Genomic DNA, 20,272 nt, shown 5'->3' on the forward strand with positions numbered 1-20,272 from the left:
CATATCTAGTGTTTATCTAACTAGATTCAACCAAAGGCTTGTATCTGCTTTTTCTGGGCTGGTGCCGTAGATCCTAGTATTCAAGGCCCCCACTCTGCAAGACAGAAACTTTGCTCCTTGCAGGAACAGGGGGAATGGTATAGTGAATCGCTGCTTTTATAACTGATTCCTCAGTAAAGTTATATTGTGTGCTGTTGTTTTTTCATAGCCAAAAATACAGTAAACAGTTGAATAAACATAACTGGGTATATATTTCTAGGAATAGTTGAATTAGTGCAAGTAATAGGAAAAATGATTAAAAATAAATAAAGGGGTGTTAGCTTTGGGGAGTGTGGTAGACTAGATATTTTGAAAATCCGTCTTTTGTAAAACAGATGCTGAAACATGTTCACAAATGTGCAATTTTAAATCTATTGCTGAGCTCTCAAGGAAACAAGAGAAATCTATAAAGGGCAGGAAAAAAATAGAGTAGCTGACACTAGAATGGAAAGCAGAGGCAGCGGAGGGGCCTGTGCTGCTGTGGGGCAAATGAACGAACATACCAGGAGTCTAGAACTTTCTGATGAACTTCAAGGGGAGGTAGGAGATGCTCTTAAGAGGTTACACCCTCAGGAAAAGGGTGGGCTGGGAAAACTCTGCAGCCTGCAAAGGCAGCCGATGAGATTACCCGTCAGTCCTTGCTAAGGCCCAGAGTAGGGCAAAGCATGGGGGAAAGGATCCTCTGGGGATTTGTAAACATAGCCTGGTTCTGACAAGGATTATGGTTCAATTTTGCACTTCTGTGACTTAGGAGTTTCCAGGCCAGGAAATTGAAATGGTTATAAGTTGCTCTTCTTAGCACCTAGTAGAAGCAAACCCAAATCTTCTCTGGAAAAAAGTGCTCCCATTCCAGTCTCCTCAGAGGTCCAACAGATTAAGTTCAGTCAAATAAGAGTTTACAAGAAAACAATAAGCACATCATCATTCTTGAGAGCCAGCAGAAAGAACAAACCACAGAGACTCATATAAAACATCAGATAGTAGAAGATATTTATTAAGGATCTAAAAGATATCATGGAAAAAAATGAGCAAGTTCTCAGTTTTGAGACTATCAACAGTGATCAGTTGAATTTGAAAAAGGGCCAGGAACTTACAGAAATGGAAAATATAATTATTAAAAACAAATGTAACTCAGCAGATGGGTTAAAGGGTTAAAGTTGAAAAGAGAATTAGTGAAATGAAAATAACATTGGAAGAAATCACTTAGAAGGCAGCACATAGGTGTCAGGAGATAAAAAATATATAAAGTAGATTGAGACAGAGTAAGAAGTTAGAATGACATCTAACTCTTCTACTCAGATTACCTGGAAGAGAGAATAAACAGAATATTAGACAGGCAATAGAGATATAAAAGCATGAATCAATAGAGTCAGGAAATTCACTGAATCGCAGCCAGGATGAAACAAAGTCAACATCTAGACGCAGCAAAGTGAACTGCAGAAACCAAACACAAAGAGATCTTTAAAGCAACCAGGTAGAAAAGGCAAGTCACCTGTTAGAAATGGTGATTGGGCAAGAACAGACTTTTCATCAGCAACAATAGAAGCCGGAGGTAGTGGATGATAGTTTCCAAATTCTACTGTGTAAAATTATATTTAAATAACAAGTATGAAATATATTTCAGATAAACAAAACCAGAAGAAATTAACCACCAATAAATCATCACTAAAATAACTTCCAAAGCATATAATTCAAGAAAAGAGAGCATCAACAAAACCAAATTTGATTCTCAGAAAAGACTAATTATATTGATAAACCTCTAGGGGAATGATGAAGGGAAAAAAGAATAAGCAAAATTAACAATCTTAGGAATAAAATAGAGAATGTCGGTACAGAAAGACAGAAATTCAAAAGATTCAAAAGAGTACAATTAACAAGAAATTTGAAAACTTAAATGGATAAATTTTTTTTAAAATATAATTTACTAAAACTTTGTCAAGAAATATAAACCCGATTAGTCCTATAACTGTTAAAAATTAACCAGTAGGAAAATAAAGAGAAAAACTTAACCAGTAGTTAAAAATCTTCCAACAGATTGACTAACAGGCCCTGATGGCATTACAAGTGAATTCCAAGAAACTTTCAAGAAACAGATCTCATTCATGTGATTCCAGAGACCAGAAGAAGAATGGACAGTCAAAAATTACTCTGTGAAGCATGTCTAATTTTCATAAAAGGACAGTATGAGAAAGGAAAAATTATAGGCCGGTCTTTCTTATGTACATGTAGCTCTAAACGTACTAAACAAAACGTAATCAAATTATACCATTTTATAAACAAGTTGGGTTTATTCTAGAAAACAAATTTGATTTACCAATAGAAAATTAATATGTCATCATATTAATGGATTACGAAGAGAATCATGTGATCATCTCAGGAAATGCCAAAAAATCTTAGATATCATTCAACATTCATTCGTGATAGAAACTCTTGGAAGACATTTTTAACTCATTAAAGGATAACAAAAATTCTAAATATGAAACATTTATGCCGGGGGTATGAAAATTCCTAGTAGCATTAGTGCCAATGATGAAATACAGGAATAACCTAAATGGCCATCAGAAGTAGAATAAATTAATTGTAATATATTCATTCAAGGTAGTAGTATACAGTAGTGGAAACAAAGTTCACACATATCTTCATGAATATATAGGTGCACATCAAAAATAAATATTAATTGAAAGTCTTAATGTATAAAACTATTCATATAAATTTCAAAAACATAACTTTAACAGTTTAGCATTTACCAGTACAGTACATATATATGTAGTGAAAATGTTATAAAAATCAGAAGAAATAAAAATTTGGTGAATAAATTTTTAGTGGGAAGAGAGGGATAAAACTTGAGGTAGCCATTAAAAATTATTAGTAACATAGTATTTCCTAAGCTGGGTGGTGGGTGCACCCACACCCTTTTATGTGTATGGAATTTTTCATACTAAAACATTTGTAAAACTAAGAATAGGAGTTCTTGTTTATAAAGGTATAACTTGTAAAAATGCAATCTGTAACTTGTATAACGAAAGAATATTAGAATACTAATATTCTTATTTACATGGTAGGAAGTTAAGAGATAGTTGAAAGTAGATGAAACAAAAGATTGGGTGTTTAAAAGCAAAATCAGAAGAACTAAAGTAATGGAATTATTAGCTGTCGAAAGGAGGACAGGAGAAAATACAAAGTGGAAAAACCAAGTTAAATCCTTCTTTTGCAAAGCTGGTAACCTAGTGTGATGTCTAAGCGTGATAAATCGAAAAGGAGCAGCTTGTGCACGTCATTGAGAGTTAGAGAAATAGCACCCAGAAGAACTGAGAGTGAACCTAGGGTTCCAGCTTCTCCTGCGTTACAGGCTCTTCTGGACTCCTTGAACGTAAATATACTACTATGTTAATAAAAACTAAAAGTAAGAGGTGGCTTATATTTGGTGTAAAACAAACTATTCTAAATAGGAGGATGGTAGGGGAGTCTTAGTAAAGGTTATCAGATGGTGAAATTTCTCATACTGTGCTGTAGTTTTAGCTCCGGTGTTCTATTTCACAAATTCTCTTCAGTACATTTTGTGCTATTGATAATCTCTAGGATATTTTTTAAATCTGAAAGTTCTTTTTTTAAAAAAAGTGATTTATTCTTACATGGAAGCTTCTAGAGTCTCATCCTTTGTTCTCCAGCAAAGTCCCCAGGTGTACAGTGAAATTCAAGAGGAAAAACTATTCGTAGAAATCTGATGCCAGAGTGAATTTTGCTGAAATATGTAGAGGGAGAGTATTGATAAGATTCTCGTATGTATTAACAGACTGCTCTCACTTTTTGAGTGGCCATGAGTTTGCCACTAGAGCCTTCTACATTTTACCAGTAATTATACTGCAGATTTCTTTTCATTTTCTTTTTAAACTCAAAGTTGTGAATGTTGACATAACCACAGCTAGAGAACTGTGTAGCTTCTCTTCCTTTGGCAGTTTGTTGGATGAGGGTGTTCGTGTGTGTGTGTTTGCTCCTTAGGCAAATCAAGAGCTTGAGGTGTTAGAAGAAGAAATGTTGCAGATGCAAGAATCTACTCATCTTTTTGAAGTGGCTCTTCCAGAGTACAAACAAATGAAGCGGTGTCGCAAAGAAGTGGAACTGCTCAAGGGCCTCTGGGATGTCATTATTCACGTTAGAGTAAGATACTGCTCTCTGAAAGCATGCATTTTTTTTTCCTTTTAGTAGTTCTTTTGTATAAGTATGCAACTGTTAGTTACCATTCTATCTGAATTTTATGATGTCTTCAAATATGTGGATATTAGGTTTTCTACCCTAGAATTCAAGTTTGTATCTCTATTAATAGAAGATTCTTTTCTGGAACTATCCGTTGTTCTTGTTTCTAGTTCTGAGTGAAACTTGGTATAATGAGTTGACTGCTTCAAATCTTTTTTGAGGATTATGTAGGATATAAATAAAAATTAATAGATGAGTCACCTATGCATATGAACTCATGTATTCACCTATGCTTGTACTTATGCGTGTGTGCATATATAAATGGACCTGACTAAAAATAGTTAATTTATATATTGTTAATTAAGTTACAAACTTGATAAAAATAAGTTCTAGGGAACAAGGCATACTGTGGCATGCATTATATATAATTTTCTTTGAAGTTAGTTGAAAGCCATATAGAAATATATTATCAAGACATAGAATATGGTCAAGGAAATAATGAGAGTTTTGTTTATAATGGATGAAGATTGTCTTATGAAAGCTTATTTTATGTTATATGTAGAATTACAAGCTGGTATTTAATGGTAATATACTTATCAATTCATTCAAAGTACTCAGGGTTCAATGATAATGATGGTGTGTGTATGGAATTTGTCATTGCTACTAGAAATTAATATATCATAATGTTTTAGCCTTAAATTTGACAGGTCCTGACAACTTTTTTGTTTTGGTGATAGGGAAGTTTTGACAAGTGCAGTTAATATTTAAGTAATTGACTTCCCACTGCATGAGAGAGTCCCTGTATCATCAGTTTGTATATTTTGCTGAGGAGACTTGCTTTCACCAAATGTTGTTGACGCTTTTATCTGCTCGTACGTTTTCAGACAAGCATTGATAATTGGACTAAAACCCAGTGGAGACAGATTAATGTGGAACAGATGGATGTAGAGCTCAGAAGGTTTGCCAAGGCAAGTTCCATAACTGTCTATTACAACAATTTATCTTTCTCGGCACCACCTCCTTCCATCTTCCCTAACCTAGTAACGGGTATTTCGGGCTGTGTGTCCTTATTTACTTCCAACAGGATGATATGAGCAGTATTTTTTTCACTCTCAGCCAGTTGCACTTCTAATCAAGCCTGCCTTTCTGTGAATGAGTGGATAAAAGCATATTAGGACTAATGAATTGATGAGTGGCAACAATAATCATGAGCTTCCTGTGGCTGTCTGAATAGAGGGCAACATGAAGAGTATCAGGGCTGAGGGCTTAGGCTTATGAAAGATTTAGAATTTCTTCATTGACAACCATAAGCATTTTGTCTCTTAAAAGGGACCTTTTGGTTCTGGAATTTGGGGTGACTAATTGGAGAATGCTTCTTGTGGATTTCTATGGAATACTATCATCTTTGTTCTAACTGCTTACTCTGTATCCCAAGGGAGCTCAAGATAACAGACCTGGGCTTGTTGGAACCTGGTGCTTTGAGGTATAGTCCTTACAGCCATATGCCCTCTGAAAGGAGTAGAACCTCTTTGGATAAAGCCAAAATGCCTTGCCGTGAAAGACAGTTAAAAAGTGGCAGGGTCTTTGGCCTTCTTCTCACCTCAGAACATCCTTGCCCCGACTCAGTTCCATGCTCAAGTCCTACCAGCTCTTCCCAGTTTTTTCTCTCATAATGCTGTGGTCCCACGGACCCTAACTAAGAAGTCCCATCATTCTTTTGGGTGTCATGAGGTCACCGTGTCTCGTTTCTGTGCTCATTCCCTACTTATCTCCTCAACATCGGATTATCCCACTTCAGAGAGACAGTTTGACCCACACTCTCAGCTGAAGCTCTTTTATTTTTTTAAACAAGTGGCTTTGTCCTTTTCTTTCTGCTAAGATTGTTGTTTTATTATGGGTTTTCTCATTCACATTCTTGATGTTCCATGAGCCAAGAAGACAGCCAAGTCAAGAGCCCTATTTGACATGTCTTCAAATGAAATATTTAAGTTCTAAGGAACAGTAACTCAAAGGTAACCGACGTTTCAAGGCTACCATTTGAAATCAGGGCTTCAGAGGAAGGTCTTAGTAATCCAGATAATCTCAGTTTTCCACTTAGTTATGTTTCTAGAGGAAACACTCTTGATTGAGTGTACATTTCCTGTAAACTCTATTACATTTACTGTCCCATGGGTTTCCTCAAGGGACATCCAAGTTAGAGCCTGTGAATAAGAAACCAGTGTACACGAGCAGCTTGTACGTAGTGGATTCGTAATGTGTGTGAGAGTGAGTGGGTCCTTTTCAGTGTCTCTGGTTTCAGTCCTTAATCTAGCAGCTTAAATGCTTTTATTCTCTTCCCTAACCCAAGGAAATATATATTGATGCTTTCAAAGGAGGCAAATTATAAAATGTATTCTATCTGGGAATCTGTATTTTGTTTTTTTTTTTCACTTTTCTTTAGGAAATCTGGTCACTAGACAAGGAAGTCCGTGTCTGGGATGCTTATGCAGGCCTGGAAGGCATGGTGAAGGACATGATGACCTCACTGAGAGCCGTCGCAGAGTTACAGAGCCCTGCCCTCAGAGACAGGCATTGGCACCAGCTGATGAAGGCTGTTGGGGTGAGTTTCCCGGGTCTCATTAGTCGAATGTTCTTGTGACTGTGAGGTGTTGTTCCTTGGTTTACATCATTCATCTGGGATGAAGTGGGATTTGTGAAGGGGTCTCTGGTCAAATGGGAGAGGTCGAGCTCCTTGAGATGGGATCCTCAGACTGAACCTGCAAAGATCCTAGTTTTACCCCCCTGCTATGGACTCAACGTTCCCCTAAAATTCATAAGTTGAAGCCTAAATTCCCAGTGTGATGGTGTTTGGAGGTGGGGCCTTTGGGAGATAATTAGGTCATGAGAGTGGAGCCCTGTGAATGGGACCGGGGCCCTTATAAGGGGATGAAAAGACCAGAGCTTTCCACTCTCAGACATGTGAGGATACAACAAGAAGACAGACGTTTGTAAACCAAGAAGAGGCCTTCACTGAGAACTTGATCACGCTGGCACTATGCTCTCAAACTTCCGGCCTCCAGAACTGTGAGAAATAAATATTTGTTGTTTCAGCCACCCAGTCTATGGTATTCTGTTATAGCAGCCTGAACTCACTAAGACCACCTCCGTTTTATTGTTTTTTACTGTTAAAATGAAAGGGATGCGATCTGCTCTCGTACATCAGAGGATCTTGTAAGGATCAAGTGAGATCATATGAAGGCATTTTATAGGGTATAACATGGCTGCAAAGAATCTTACTATTGTGGAGACGATCAGAGGGTATAGAAATGAATTGAGGAAGAGAGAGAATTCTGGAATCATGATCCCCCCGCCCCATTCATTTAATAGTGGTGTGGATTCTTTTGATGGGTTTGAGTTTATTGCAAAATATAAAATGATTTTTCTCATGCCTCCATGCCACTTGAGGTTATATTTTCTTGACTTTCTACATCCATTCAAGAGCAAATATACCAAGCTTAGACTTTATTTGTCAGGGAAGGTGACCTTTATGAGTTTAAAATAGGTAAAAGGCAGTTTGATGTGTGTGTTTTCTCAAGGCACACATTGTGCAGAAAGGCTCTCATGATTTGAAGACCAAGTTTGAAGAGTGGAGAAACAGAGGAAAGGGGTTGCTTGGTGAAGTGGGGATGTCCTGAACTTTATTGGTCCAACCCTAACACTTAGTAACCCTGGGATCTTGGGCAAGTTCCCTGCTCTCCATATCTTAAATGCCCCTTCTATGAAATAAAAACAGTGCTATAATCCTTCCCAGGCATGGTTAGTAAATAAGTTAGAGGTAAAATTCTAAACAGAGAGAGACCTAGCATGTAGTAAGGGCTCAATAAATGGTCCTTGAACCTGCTATCGTTATAATACTTTCCACAGAGCCTCTTAGACATTGTATATTTAGACTTTGTAATGGATTAATTTATTCATCCAGAAAAGTTTTATTGACTCTCTCAGTATGCAGCAGACTGTGTGCCCCACTCTTGCTCCCTCCTCACGTTTCCTCCAATGAAATTTCTCCTCACTGCAGTCTCTAGCCTGTATCATGCCTTTCTGCAAGCTAGAAAAAGGCACCTTCTCTGGCAGATCATTTTAGAAGAAGCACTTCCTCCAGGCTGTCCCGGGGCATCAGAGCAGCTGCTAGATTCAACCTCCAGTTGTCACCAGGGCTGAGTGTCTATGTTCAGGCACCAACTGCATAACTAATCAGAGTGGCCCCATGATGCATCCCGGCTCATTCTTTCTCTAAGACAGAGCTGGCTGCCTGGTCCCTATCAGCTCTGGAGCGAGGTCAAAAGCGATGCAGAGATAGGAGACCAGCTCATCTGGTTTGCTCTGGATTTTCCACGTTTTAGCCCTGAAAGTCTTGCATCTCTCAGTCCCGGGCCAACAGGGATATGGAGTCACCCCACGCAGAGAGGCAGATGGCAACAAGCAGTGTTACAGGTTGGGGAGAGCCAGGGAGCACTGCAGCCTCAAAGAAGCGGGGACTGGATATTCTTAGCAGCAGTGAGAAAGGAAATGGCTTTCCTGCCGCCACAAGGAGGGGTCAGCTCTTCTTTAGTGAGGGACATGGATGAGTTTGGGCACTTAGCAAGAGCTGAGAGCTTCTTAGCTATTACTGGGGTTGGTGGGGCGGGGGAGTCAACAAGATGGCGGGGAGATCAATATGAATTATTTTTTCCTGTGGTAAATATGAATAATGACACTATGAGTAAGAAGAGTTTTTGCCAAAGAACTAAGATTAAATTAGTGCTAAAACTAGGTTAAATCACGGAACAACTGGGAATTCTGTTCAGTGAATAGAGTACGTTAGGAAGAAAAGACAAATGAGCTACTCCCTGATTCCTGGGATTTCAACCAAATTATAATAAATGAACAATGTGGTTCTCTTTAAAAATGGGTCTTGTGGCAAGGAGATAAGAAATGTGCTGACAAAGGAAGGATATGAAACAAAAGAAACTAGTGTCGTGTGAATGTGGCCTCAGCCTTGGCCTCCCCTTCTGGTGGGTGATGCCTCAGTCATTGTGAGGTAAGAAGCAATAGCTTTGATTGTCCCCACCTTTCAGAACGAGATGGACGAGATGGACTCAGCAGCTGACTTCACTCTATTTGGCTATGATTCATTCCTCTGGCCATTAGGTAAAAGGAAGCATTAATATATGTAGAATATAAATTCTGCCCTTTTTTCTTCCTAATTAGGTCAAATTTTCAATCAACGAAGCCACAACTTTGGCCGATTTGTTAGCACTGCGGTTGCACCAAGTGGAAGAGGACGTCCGAAGCATTGTGGACAAAGCGGTGAAAGAACTGGGAACTGAAAAGGTGTGGAGTCCGCGGGCCTCCTCCTGTGCACTAGCACCTAAGCAGACTCAGAAGGCCTCAGGCCTGGGGGTGGAGACACAGGGGTCCCAGTTTGTTCTCTGCCACTGGTTAGTGTGCGACTTGGGCAGGAAACTGAATCCTTCTAAGTCACAGTAAATGTGTAAACCAAGAGGGTTGGCCCAGTTGATGATGACAGCGGAAAACTTTTTTCATTTACTTTGTAGCAAGCACTGCTCCAAGCGCCTTGTTGTTATTAAGTCGTTGGTTCTCTGTGGTAGGTAATTTTATTCCTATTTTGCGGATGAGGAAACTGAGGTACGGAGAGGTAGTTAACTTACCCTGCTTCACACGGGGACTAGGCTTCGCATTCAGGTGTTCAGAGCACTGTCTGTTCCTCGAGCTGATTCGTAGATGTCTGTCAAAGCTGTGCCTTTGAAGTCCCTTCCTGCTCTAGCATTCTGTTTCAGTGAAGGATCTGAAACTTGGATCCAGAGGAAATTTGATACTGGTGGGATGCTTCTTCCTTTTATGTAATGGAATCCATTCTCTAAACCTCATCACCGTAAATTATTTGGAGGAAAAAAAATTAGGCCTATAATATTTGATATCACTGTTTTTTAGAAAATTGTAAAAAGTTTCTTAAATTCCAGATTCATAGCCTGGATATTGGCCCTAAGTTAAACTTCTGTGCACATAACTTAATGCCGTTTACTAGGTTATTGCAGAAATCAGTCAGACCTGGGAAACCATGGAGTTCTCTTATGAAGTTCACTATCGGACGGGCATTCCATTACTAAAGTCTGACGAACAACTTTTTGAAACTCTAGAGCACAACCAAGTAAGATCGATATTTTTATTACAGATTTTTCTCTTTTATGATTTTAGACATTTTCCAAGTTGCAATACTTAAAATTTATTTATTCGTTCATTGGGTGTCTGCTTGTACCTAGCTCCAGGCCTGGTACCCTGTGGGATCAAAAGGTATGAACACTTGTTCTCAAGGAGGTTGCATTGAGCAGGGAGACAGGTAGAAGGGCTCCAAGGGTCTAAGAAGAGGCAGAGGCTCTTGATGGGGAGGGTGAAGGACTCAGGGAGGGCCTTGTAAGGTGATGCTGCTTGTGCTGAACTTTGTTCAACAAAGAATGGCGGTCAGAAAAGCGGGTTACAGGCAATGGAGGCAATGTTGGTAGCATCTTGGAATGCCAGAAAGTACCTTCCTTAGAATATAGCTTTTTCTTTCTGGGAATAATAAAAAATAAGGCTGGAGAGACAGTCCAGAGCACAGCATATATGGTCTTGAATTCTAAGGTTGTGAGTTGGCCTCTCTTTGGACATGAGAGATAAGAAAGATAAAAGATAGAAACTATTCAGAGGAAATAATAACAGTAGTGTTGTTATTATTAGATATAAGGCACTTAGGAAAAGAATCTGAGCTAGAGAGAAAGCTCTCTATTATTTTAGAGTGAGGGACATTTATGTAAAGGTGGAAAGTCAGACCCAGAGCTCAGCATGGAGGTTCAGTCTAGAACTGTAGGTTGGGAGGTCATTGTTGGTATCTTGACAATTGATAAGCTAGATAATGAGAGGTAAAGAAGATAGGTCGACTGAGAATAGAGCCTCGGAAAAGGCTGCATTTGGTGAACAAGAGGTGGAGACATAAAGGAGACACAGAGAGAGTGGTCAGCAAAATAGTAGAAAAGGGATATTGCCATATGATAGAACCTATGGGATAAGTTTTTCCCCTAAAGAAGAGTCACATGTCATGGAAACAACGTAAGTGTCCATTGATGGATGAATGAATAGAAAAAGGTGGTATATATACACCTTTTATTCAGCCATAAAAAAGAAGGAAATTCTGCCTTTTGCGCTAACGTGGATGGATCTTGAGGGCATTAAGCTAAGTGAGGTAAGTCAGAGAAGGACAAATAGTGTATGTTCTCACTGTATATGGAACTCAAAGCTGAACTCAAAGAAACAAGAGTAGAATCGTGATTGCTTGGGGCTGGGGAGTGGGGTAGGTGAGGAGATGTTGGTCAAAGGGTATAAAGTTCCAGGTATAAGATGAAGAAGTTCTGAGGATCTAATGTACAGCACGGTGCCTGTAACAATACTGTATTATATACTTGAAGCTTAAGCGAGTAGATCTTAAATGTTATCACCATACACACACTAAAAAGGTAATTGCGTGGGGATGGAGGTGTTAACTAACCTTATTGTGATAACCATTTCACGATGTATGTGTATCAGATCACCATGTTGTACACCTTAAACTTATCAAATATTATATGTCAATAATACCTCAATAAAGCTGGGGGAAAAAAAGAAGAGTCAAATGAATTAAATACTTGGAGTTGGAGGCGAATGAGGAAAGGCTATTCTACTCCATGACTTTCTGAGATGTCAGTGTGAGAATGGTGGTAAGTGCTGGCCACACTGCATGGTGTGGGAGCAAGCGTCGGTGCTGAGAGAGCTGCAAAGCTTGGTGGTAAACTGAAGGGGCAGGAAATGGAAGCTGGAGGGAAGTTTATTATATTTTTTCATTTGTGGAAAAAGAAAAAAAGACCCACACTGTTGGAATGATTAGTAGGCCAGGATGAGGGAGAGTGAGAGAGGATGAAAGAATGAAGTGTAATTCCTAAAGCTGCGTCCTGGCTCACAATACTTTTTTCTGCCTACAAAGAGATGCATAGTCGTCTTGTAGGCATTAGTATTAAATGCAGTTGCTTATATTTATCTTTTCTCTTTTGGAAAAAATATTAATATGAATATTTAATGCCTTTAATTCACTCATTTAGCCAGTACTTACTGACTGCCTGTTCCACGTATTCCATGCTAGGGCCTAGGAATTCAGCAATGAACAGAATAGGTATGGTTCTTCTCTCGCAGTACTTACCCCTTTAGCTGTTGCTTAAAATTGTTTGCCTTTCTTTCAGGTTCAGTTGCAGACTCTGCTTCAAAGCAAGTATGTGGAATATTTCATTGAGCAAGTCCTAAGCTGGCAAAATAAACTAAACATAGCAGATTCAGTCATCTTTACTTGGATGGAAGTCCAGCGAACTTGGTCTCACCTGGAAAGCATCTTTGCTTGTTCAGAAGATATTCGAATCCAGCTTGTGAAAGATGCTAGAAGGTTCGATGGAGTAGATGCTGAATTTAAGGTTTGTAGAGGACAGTTTTCTATCTTAGCAAGGTTTTCCAAACAATATGAAAATCTTGTAAAGAGACATGATTTGGGGTATTGTATTTATGATAATGTATTTTTGCATTTCAGGAAATGGGGGTCAGGAAACTTGTTCTGTGAAGGGTCAGATAGTAAATATTTTTAGACTTGCAGTTTTATATGGTCTCTGTCACAATTCAGTGCTGCCACTGTAGTGGAAAAGGAAACTTAGACACTGCATAACAAGTGGGTGTGGCTCTGCTCCGATAAAACTTTGTTTATAGACACTGAAACTTGAATTTCATAGAATTTTCCTATGTCACAAAATATTATACTGCTTTTGATTTTTTTCCAACCAGTTAAAAATGTAAAAACCATTCTTAGCTTCGGGCTGTACAAAAACAGGCAGCAGCCAGATGTTTCCCATGGGCCGTAGATTGCCCAAGCCTGCAGGTGGGTAGAGTCATCTTCATTAGGGAAAAACTGAGGAGGAAAAGCCAGTAACAAAGTAATACTATCAGTTATTTGTTTGTTTGTTTCCTAAGAGCCATAGAGAACCCATGGAGATGTACACATACTAGTGATAAATGATATGAGAGACTTTCAGCAAAGAATAATGACTATAGCTTTTTATATGGAAATGGGGATTAAATATTTTCTCCTTTCTGTCTAAAGCAGAACACCCAGAGGAATTCTATTTTGTTTGACTGTTAAGCAGGAAAGAACAGATAGATTGTTTAGTATTCATCTCATCTTCATAAGTGAACGTACTCTTTAAGATTCTGGGTTCTCTCTCTCTTTATTCTTTTTTTTGTTTGGTTTAGAAGAGAGAAATTCTATGTGGACCCAGGATGGTGGTTATGCCCGTCGAATTTATTTTGATAAAAACTATGTGGTTATACTTTGTTTTTGGTCTTCATCTAAAAGTTTAAAAACAGAAGTGAACAGACATGGTGTTAGATGTCTTTAACTCTGCTTTCTCGTAGTTTGTTTGTTGTTCGTTTTTTAATTCCCAAAATGGATGAAAATTTCATTTCTAACATCAGTGGCTCCATGTTGTACTTTCACACAGGAGTTAATGTTCAAGACAGCTAAAATAAAGAATGTTATAGAAGCAACATGCAGACCTAATCTCTATGAAAAACTTAAAGATTTACAGTACAGGTAAGAATAAAACTATAAAGTGATCAATTTGTTATAATTTTATGAGATTTCTTTCAAGTCCCTAATAGTATCTAACATCATGTTATTGTAGGTACAACCTCTACTAAATTATTTTATAATTTTACTCATGGTTGTCTAGTGGCCTGGTAAATATTAGGTGGTGCATAAATATTGTGAGCTAATGTAAATAAATCCAAATATATTTCTGTTTTCCAAAAGGACTATCATAATAGTAAAATGAGAATATCTTATGGTCAAAGGAATCAACAATGGTTTTATCAAGCTATCCTGCAAATATTTATTAAGCATCTACGATAGACTGGGAACTGGAATTGTACTGTTATTTTAAGTCCTTTATTTTGTTTAATTATCCTAGAAATTATCTTTAGAGAGCATGTTTGTACTTTTGAAATCCTTATCTTAAGAGCCAGTTGTAATTTTCGCACATAATTCTACAACAGCTAGTGTCATAAGACTTCTGGCTTTTGATTAAAAATGGGCAGGTAAGCCACTGAAAGAAGAACTTCATGCAGAATTGCGATCACTTTTTATGGCAAGGTAGAGGAGAGCGCTAGATAAAAACATATATAAGCAAAATTATTTCATAATCTGGAAGTTTTTCTGAGATAAAGTTGGCCATAATTTTTAAAGGGTGAATTTCCACAGGAGTTAATTATTTCATAGTCAGTGATCTTTGAGTGTTTTGAGGCTCTGCCTGTGGGTCATCTCTGCTCTGCTTAGAACGATAAAGTAGAAAGGATTCTGGATCTCATGACTCCTCTGAACACCAGAGAGACTTGAAGCCACTTGTGTTTTGTAGACATTCAGTGGGAAAAGGAAGACCTTAACCCAATTACATCTTAACTAATGCATTTTGTGCTCAGGTTGAGTGATGCCAAACCTAGTCTTCTCCCTGCTGATTAGGAGTGTCATTAAGAAAAGTGATGAGTGACATCAACTGAAGTCTGAGCTATATTTAGCCTCAACTAATGGTGTGTGTGTGTGTGTGTGTGAGATCTCCTCCCACTTGGCATGACTTATATATTAGTCACAAGCAAAATGATGGAGTCAGAGAGGAGAGAGGCTGCCTGTTAAACAGTGAGCTTACTGTAATGAATGGACAGATGAGAGGAGCTGGATTTTGTTTTGTTGATGTTTTAATAACTGAATGCACAAGATATGCTTAAAAAGATTTTTCATTCATGTAGGCTTTCTCTTTGTGAAAAAGCTCTTGCTGAATACCTGGAAACCAAGCGTGTGGCTTTTCCGCGCTTCTATTTCATCTCTTCCGCAGACTTACTTGACATTCTCTCAAAGGGAGCTCAGCCTAAACAGGTAATACTTTTTGAAAGTCTCATATTATACTATATTAGCTAGAAAATGTCAGTTTCTCTATCATTGTCAAATGCCACCTACCGTGTCACGTGTTCCAGAAGCTAGAAAATCTGCAATAAAAACTCCTAATTCAGCAACAGAGGGATGTCAGAGGCGCTACAAAAGGAACTAGAAAAGTAACCGCCTGGTTCTCAGTAAAGGGAAAAGATATCAAATGTACACGGCTTGGGGCCCTGCAAGAAGGAATGGAAGAAACATTGGCTCCAAATCCCCTAGAATTCTGGGGCGAGGGCTGGAGCATGCCTTGCCTGGTTTGCTTTCCTAGGGGTGAGCAGGTCACTAGGAACAAGATCATGGCTGATGTCTCCTTGCTACAACCTTGACTCCAGAGTAACCTTCGTAATTAATAAGTTGGACTAGTCTTCAGAGCTCTCAGACGTAGACTGGTATAATTTCAAGCTCATCCTCTACCTAACCCTCTAATTTTCCCCTACCTGTACAAAAATAACATACCGCCTATGACAATATATGAAGCAAATAAAAGCAGCTGTTACATTTTGTAATCTACGAGCTCAGATCAGAGACAAACTTTGTACAAATCCCAAAACCCTGCTGCCTTTAATCATTTAGAGGATGTCGCCTTTCACTTACATCTATTTGTTTGTTCACGTCCATTTAGATGGTACAGTTGTTACAGCTGACACAGGCGCTTGCTCCTACAGTCGACTGTGTGTAAGATTACTTCACAGCTGAAGGTTGTGCTTTGTCGTTGTGGATTTGTGTCCATGTTCCTTCCCTAGATATTTTTATGCCATCATTTTTGTAGTATGTGTCTCTTCATACTACAGTTTCCTAAATTCTGCTGTTTTTTTGGGCATAGTATTTATCTTGATTTTTTTCTCTTTCATTCGTCATTTCTCTTTGAACATAATTTGGTTGGATGGCTATTCTTGCTGTTGATAATACGAGTGCAGTCTTGCTATTAATAACAGAGTCATTAGTCAACATGGGCGATGTTTTCAGGGTCACCACTCAGGTACTGTTTCGTATATTCATGCTCACTCCCAGATGACTTTGTAAATAGAATCCCTCTGATTAGATTGACCAGAACCCAGTATAGCCATCTCTCATTTATGTAACCCACAAATGGATGCTTTGGGTGTGGGTTTTTGTTTTTGTTTTTTCACCAGCTACAAACACAGCAGTCATAACCAGACTTATGCTTCAGTAATCTGGGGACATCCTCATGACCGGCAGGCACTGGGCCCTCTGCTGGGGGTGATTGTATGAGATAGTGTCTTATTCTATTCCAGGTACATGTGCCTACAGACTCTCAAATACGAAATACTTACAATTCTGAGTATTCAATATATAGATTAGAAGAGAGATGCATAAATCTGTAACTAAAATAACATTCTTTTTCTTTTAATTATATTCTTTAAATAGAATAAACACGTGACTGATTTATTGAATAGTGTTAATTATGCAGAATGTAGACATGAAACAGTGTTATTTTTCTACAGTTATTAATCTCTAATGTGCCCCACTGCTGAATTTCTTTGCACTGAGTAGCAGACCCTTTTGTAACGTCTTGGGTAGGTATTGTAACACCCTGGTTCATTTTTCTTATTAATAAATAAATAAACCAAAAGCAACTCAACAAGGTCTAGTTTAAAATTCCAATCCACCTCTGTGTTAAGGCCAGGCTGTCACATAATTAAGTTGGAGTTGGGCAGGAGTCAATTCTTTTAGTCCTTGTCCCTACACATTTCTCATGGAGAGGGCGTAGGGGTGTCATCTGTCAGTCCTTGCCCTTTCTTAGTGCTTGTTCCTGCTTCTCTGGCCGGCAGTGACTGGTGATCTTCACTCTCAACAATGAGCATCCTCACGTTGGATCTCTTGTGGAACACGTGTGCAAGTCCTCGGGGCATAAGGGGAACCTCCCACAGGAGATAAATTGCAGAGCCCACTCTCTCATCTTTTCCACTTCTTACCCTGGGCAGTGTAATCAGCTATCTGATTCCATCTTCTGCCTCCTTTTTCCACCTAAGCAGATGTCCAAACAAGGGACACATCACAGATTCACTTCCCGCAGGCACCCATGGTTTCAATGATGATTCTCCAACTCTTCACACTTGATAACTTAAGGGTGGAGGTTGGGAGAACATTCCTTCACCTTCCCCACAAGGAGTGAGGAAAAGCAATAAGATCCCCCTCTGAGCTGAGAATGGCCATCTCTCCTCTCTTCCCTCTATGGTACTTTCCATAGCAGGGCAGTCAGGAGGTAGATGAGCATAAGGGGTTGAGATGTGTCTTACCAAGCCCTGGAGGGACCAACCTGTCCTAACCCCTGCGTGCTGTCTTTAGAACAGGCACATACCCAATGCCTCTTTGTCCTTAAGTGAAGTCCTAGGTTGGTGCGTGAGAACAGATCATTCAACATTTCCTTGTCACCAATTCCCTTTACCTCCTTTCAAATCGTCAATGCTTCATGCCTTAGCTAGACAACATGTTGGCTCACAGGTTCATGCATCCCTGATGCCAACTTTTTTTTTCATTATCCTTCCTAATTTACAGGATGAGTTTTTTTAATATATAAACTTCAGAAGTGTACCAGTTAAGTCATTCTTTTTATTTTCATAGCATCACTTCAGTATTTTAGAGTGTCCCCTTCTCTAATGCCAGTGTGACCTTGTAGTAGTCCCCTCGCCTACCTCATTCTTAGTATTTTAATCGTAAGTTCTAAGTCTCCAAATTTCAGGTACATTTCTGAGTGCCAGTACTACTACCACTCCCTTAATGAATGCCTACATTATATAAGACATTAAAACCATTTTAAATTATAATGAGGCCTGAATGTTAAGGTCACAGCACAGAGATCTCCAAAATTGCTCCTAGCTGTGCTCATTAATGCCAGCAACAGGGGTGTCTACACCATGCTAACAAAAGGAGCTGGGTATTTCTGCTTACCAGCTAAGTGGGTCTGGCCATGTGGCTACAGTGTAAATAAATGCGGTTTATAGTTCTCCTGACCTGCCAGCTTTGAAATGATTAGATTTTTGATATATTTTTAAATTTTGAGATTTATATATCTCAGTTGTGCTCAAAGTGTGGTTTCATTGAGATTTGTTCCATTAATTAAACTTTCAACAATTCAAATTCACATAAAATGCTATCACACTGTTACTAAAGGTCTATTATTAGAAAACATGTTTAGCTGCCTTTTTGGTGCAAGTAACCACCCAGGAGTGACTTGTTGGGGCAGAGGATTGAGAAGTTGCTAAGGGAATTTGAGTCATCTACAGCCACAGTGAGCTTCTTTCCTTGAAGTCATTCTGCAAAATCAAGGCGTACTCTGAATTCTTGGTTGCTTACTATGGAATAGTTCATGCTTTTGGCAGTTATGCCAAATGGCCCGGCCCTGCTACACTCTCTCACCTTCTTTTCAATATTGGAATCAGTTTCGGCCCACCACACACAGCTTTTCAGTCTCTGCCTTTTGTGCTAACAGTTCCTGAATGTGCTCCCTGTAGTGTGACCAAGATAACATGGCAACTGCAGCTTGTGGAATAACAATGCAATTTCCCCGGGAAAGCTACCCTTTGTGGGCAGATAACTCATGTTGACATCTCATGAATGACTTGAATTCTACCAGGCGCCCCTCCTCCACCCACCGGCACTCAATTTAAGAGTGTTGGTCAAAGTGGGAGTTTCTGCAGTTAATTGTGGCGTTGGATCAGCCTGAACTCCTCAGCCAGGGAGGTCTGATATGACTACAACCGCCATTCTGTCAGCAGAAATTCCCAAGTGAGGACACTTGAGTTGGAATGCCAGAGTGATGAACTCGATGTGTCTAGGAGAACGCCTTCAGTGACTATTAATTATTAGCTGTTGGTAAGCTTGTGTAAGGTCAAGTTTTGAAGATTTTCCTCCCAAAATTCACCCTGACCCCCCCATGGCATGGATTATCTAAAGGACTGTGGATATGGGCACTGCTTAACTTCAGAAGTAAAAAGTCTCTGGTAGTTGCTTATGGAAACATAACCTTAAAGGTGTCCTTGCAGGATTAATTGGCATGGTGCAATAGTTATTTGAAACTGGCTTGCAATTGCACATGATTCAATATTAACATTCTTTGATTCCCCCCCCCCCCAAAAAAAAAACGTCCTTTTGTATTTTTCAAATGAATTAGTGTGGTGGTTAAAGTCAGATGGAATGCCATCAGTTGACTCCTCTGTGCCCTTCCAGGTTGTTATACAGTGCCTAAAAATAGCTGACAACTTTGTGTAGTCAAGATGTTTTTAGCCACTGATTCGTAGTGGCTGGAAAGATCTTTTTGTCCTGGAAGAGGTTGCACGTTTTCTCTTCCCTCACTCCCTACGTGATGATTAGTGAAAGCTTCTCCATGATGGAGCTTTACTAAAGACAGGCGGACTTTCACTGTGATCACCTAGGTTTGTGTTGTTTACTGGGGTCGCTGTGAGCCACATCTGGCTAGCTATGGAGCACTTGAAATGTGGCGACTGAGGAACTGAATTTTAACTTCAATAAATTTTACTTGATTTAAATTTTAAAACTTACAGTTGATTCCATTTTGGGAAAACATAAGTTTATTTTCCCAAACAACTTGAGTGTGTGAATCTACTTTTGCAATTGTATATTTTATGAAATTTAAATACAAATCAAGTATTTCTGATGAAAATTTCAAATTTAGGTATTCTGTAAATATACATACCCGCCTGATTTCAGTTGCTATGAGGAAAAGAATGTAAAATAGCTCTTTAATAATTTTTGTATTAATTACATGTTGAAGTGAAAATATCTTGGATATACTAGGTCAAATAAAATACATTAAAATTAATTTCACTTGTTTATTTTTTCTTGTTTTGATGTGGCTACTAGAAAACCACTACTGTGGAAATTGAGGCCACAATGCATTCTCTACCATGGCAAGATCAAGAATATGTATGGTCAGAAATGTTTAATGTTTGCATCAAGAAATATCCTTCAGTGGCATCAGCCCAAATCTAC

The 20,272-nt window shown here is 38.9% G+C and overlaps 1 protein-coding gene across 3 annotated transcripts in view; it reads left to right on the forward strand.

Annotated features, from left to right (window-relative positions):
- Positions 1-20,272, forward strand: part of DNAH11 (dynein axonemal heavy chain 11) — a 295,301-nt gene that overhangs the window by 58,137 nt on the left and 216,892 nt on the right. For all 3 annotated transcript variants that reach the window (XM_070615891.1, XM_070615892.1, XM_070615893.1), the window contains exons 21-28: positions 4,039-4,197; positions 5,118-5,201; positions 6,674-6,832; positions 9,460-9,582; positions 10,298-10,420; positions 12,516-12,740; positions 13,815-13,906; positions 15,115-15,241. In XM_070615891.1, the coding sequence (XP_070471992.1) occupies positions 4,039-4,197; positions 5,118-5,201; positions 6,674-6,832; positions 9,460-9,582; positions 10,298-10,420; positions 12,516-12,740; positions 13,815-13,906; positions 15,115-15,241 (1,092 nt within the window). The remainder of the gene's footprint in view (positions 1-4,038; positions 4,198-5,117; positions 5,202-6,673; positions 6,833-9,459; positions 9,583-10,297; positions 10,421-12,515; positions 12,741-13,814; positions 13,907-15,114; positions 15,242-20,272) is intronic.

This window comes from Equus przewalskii, chromosome 4 (assembly GCF_037783145.1).
Source record: "Equus przewalskii isolate Varuska chromosome 4, EquPr2, whole genome shotgun sequence".
Classification (NCBI taxonomy): domain Eukaryota; kingdom Metazoa; phylum Chordata; class Mammalia; order Perissodactyla; family Equidae; genus Equus; species Equus przewalskii.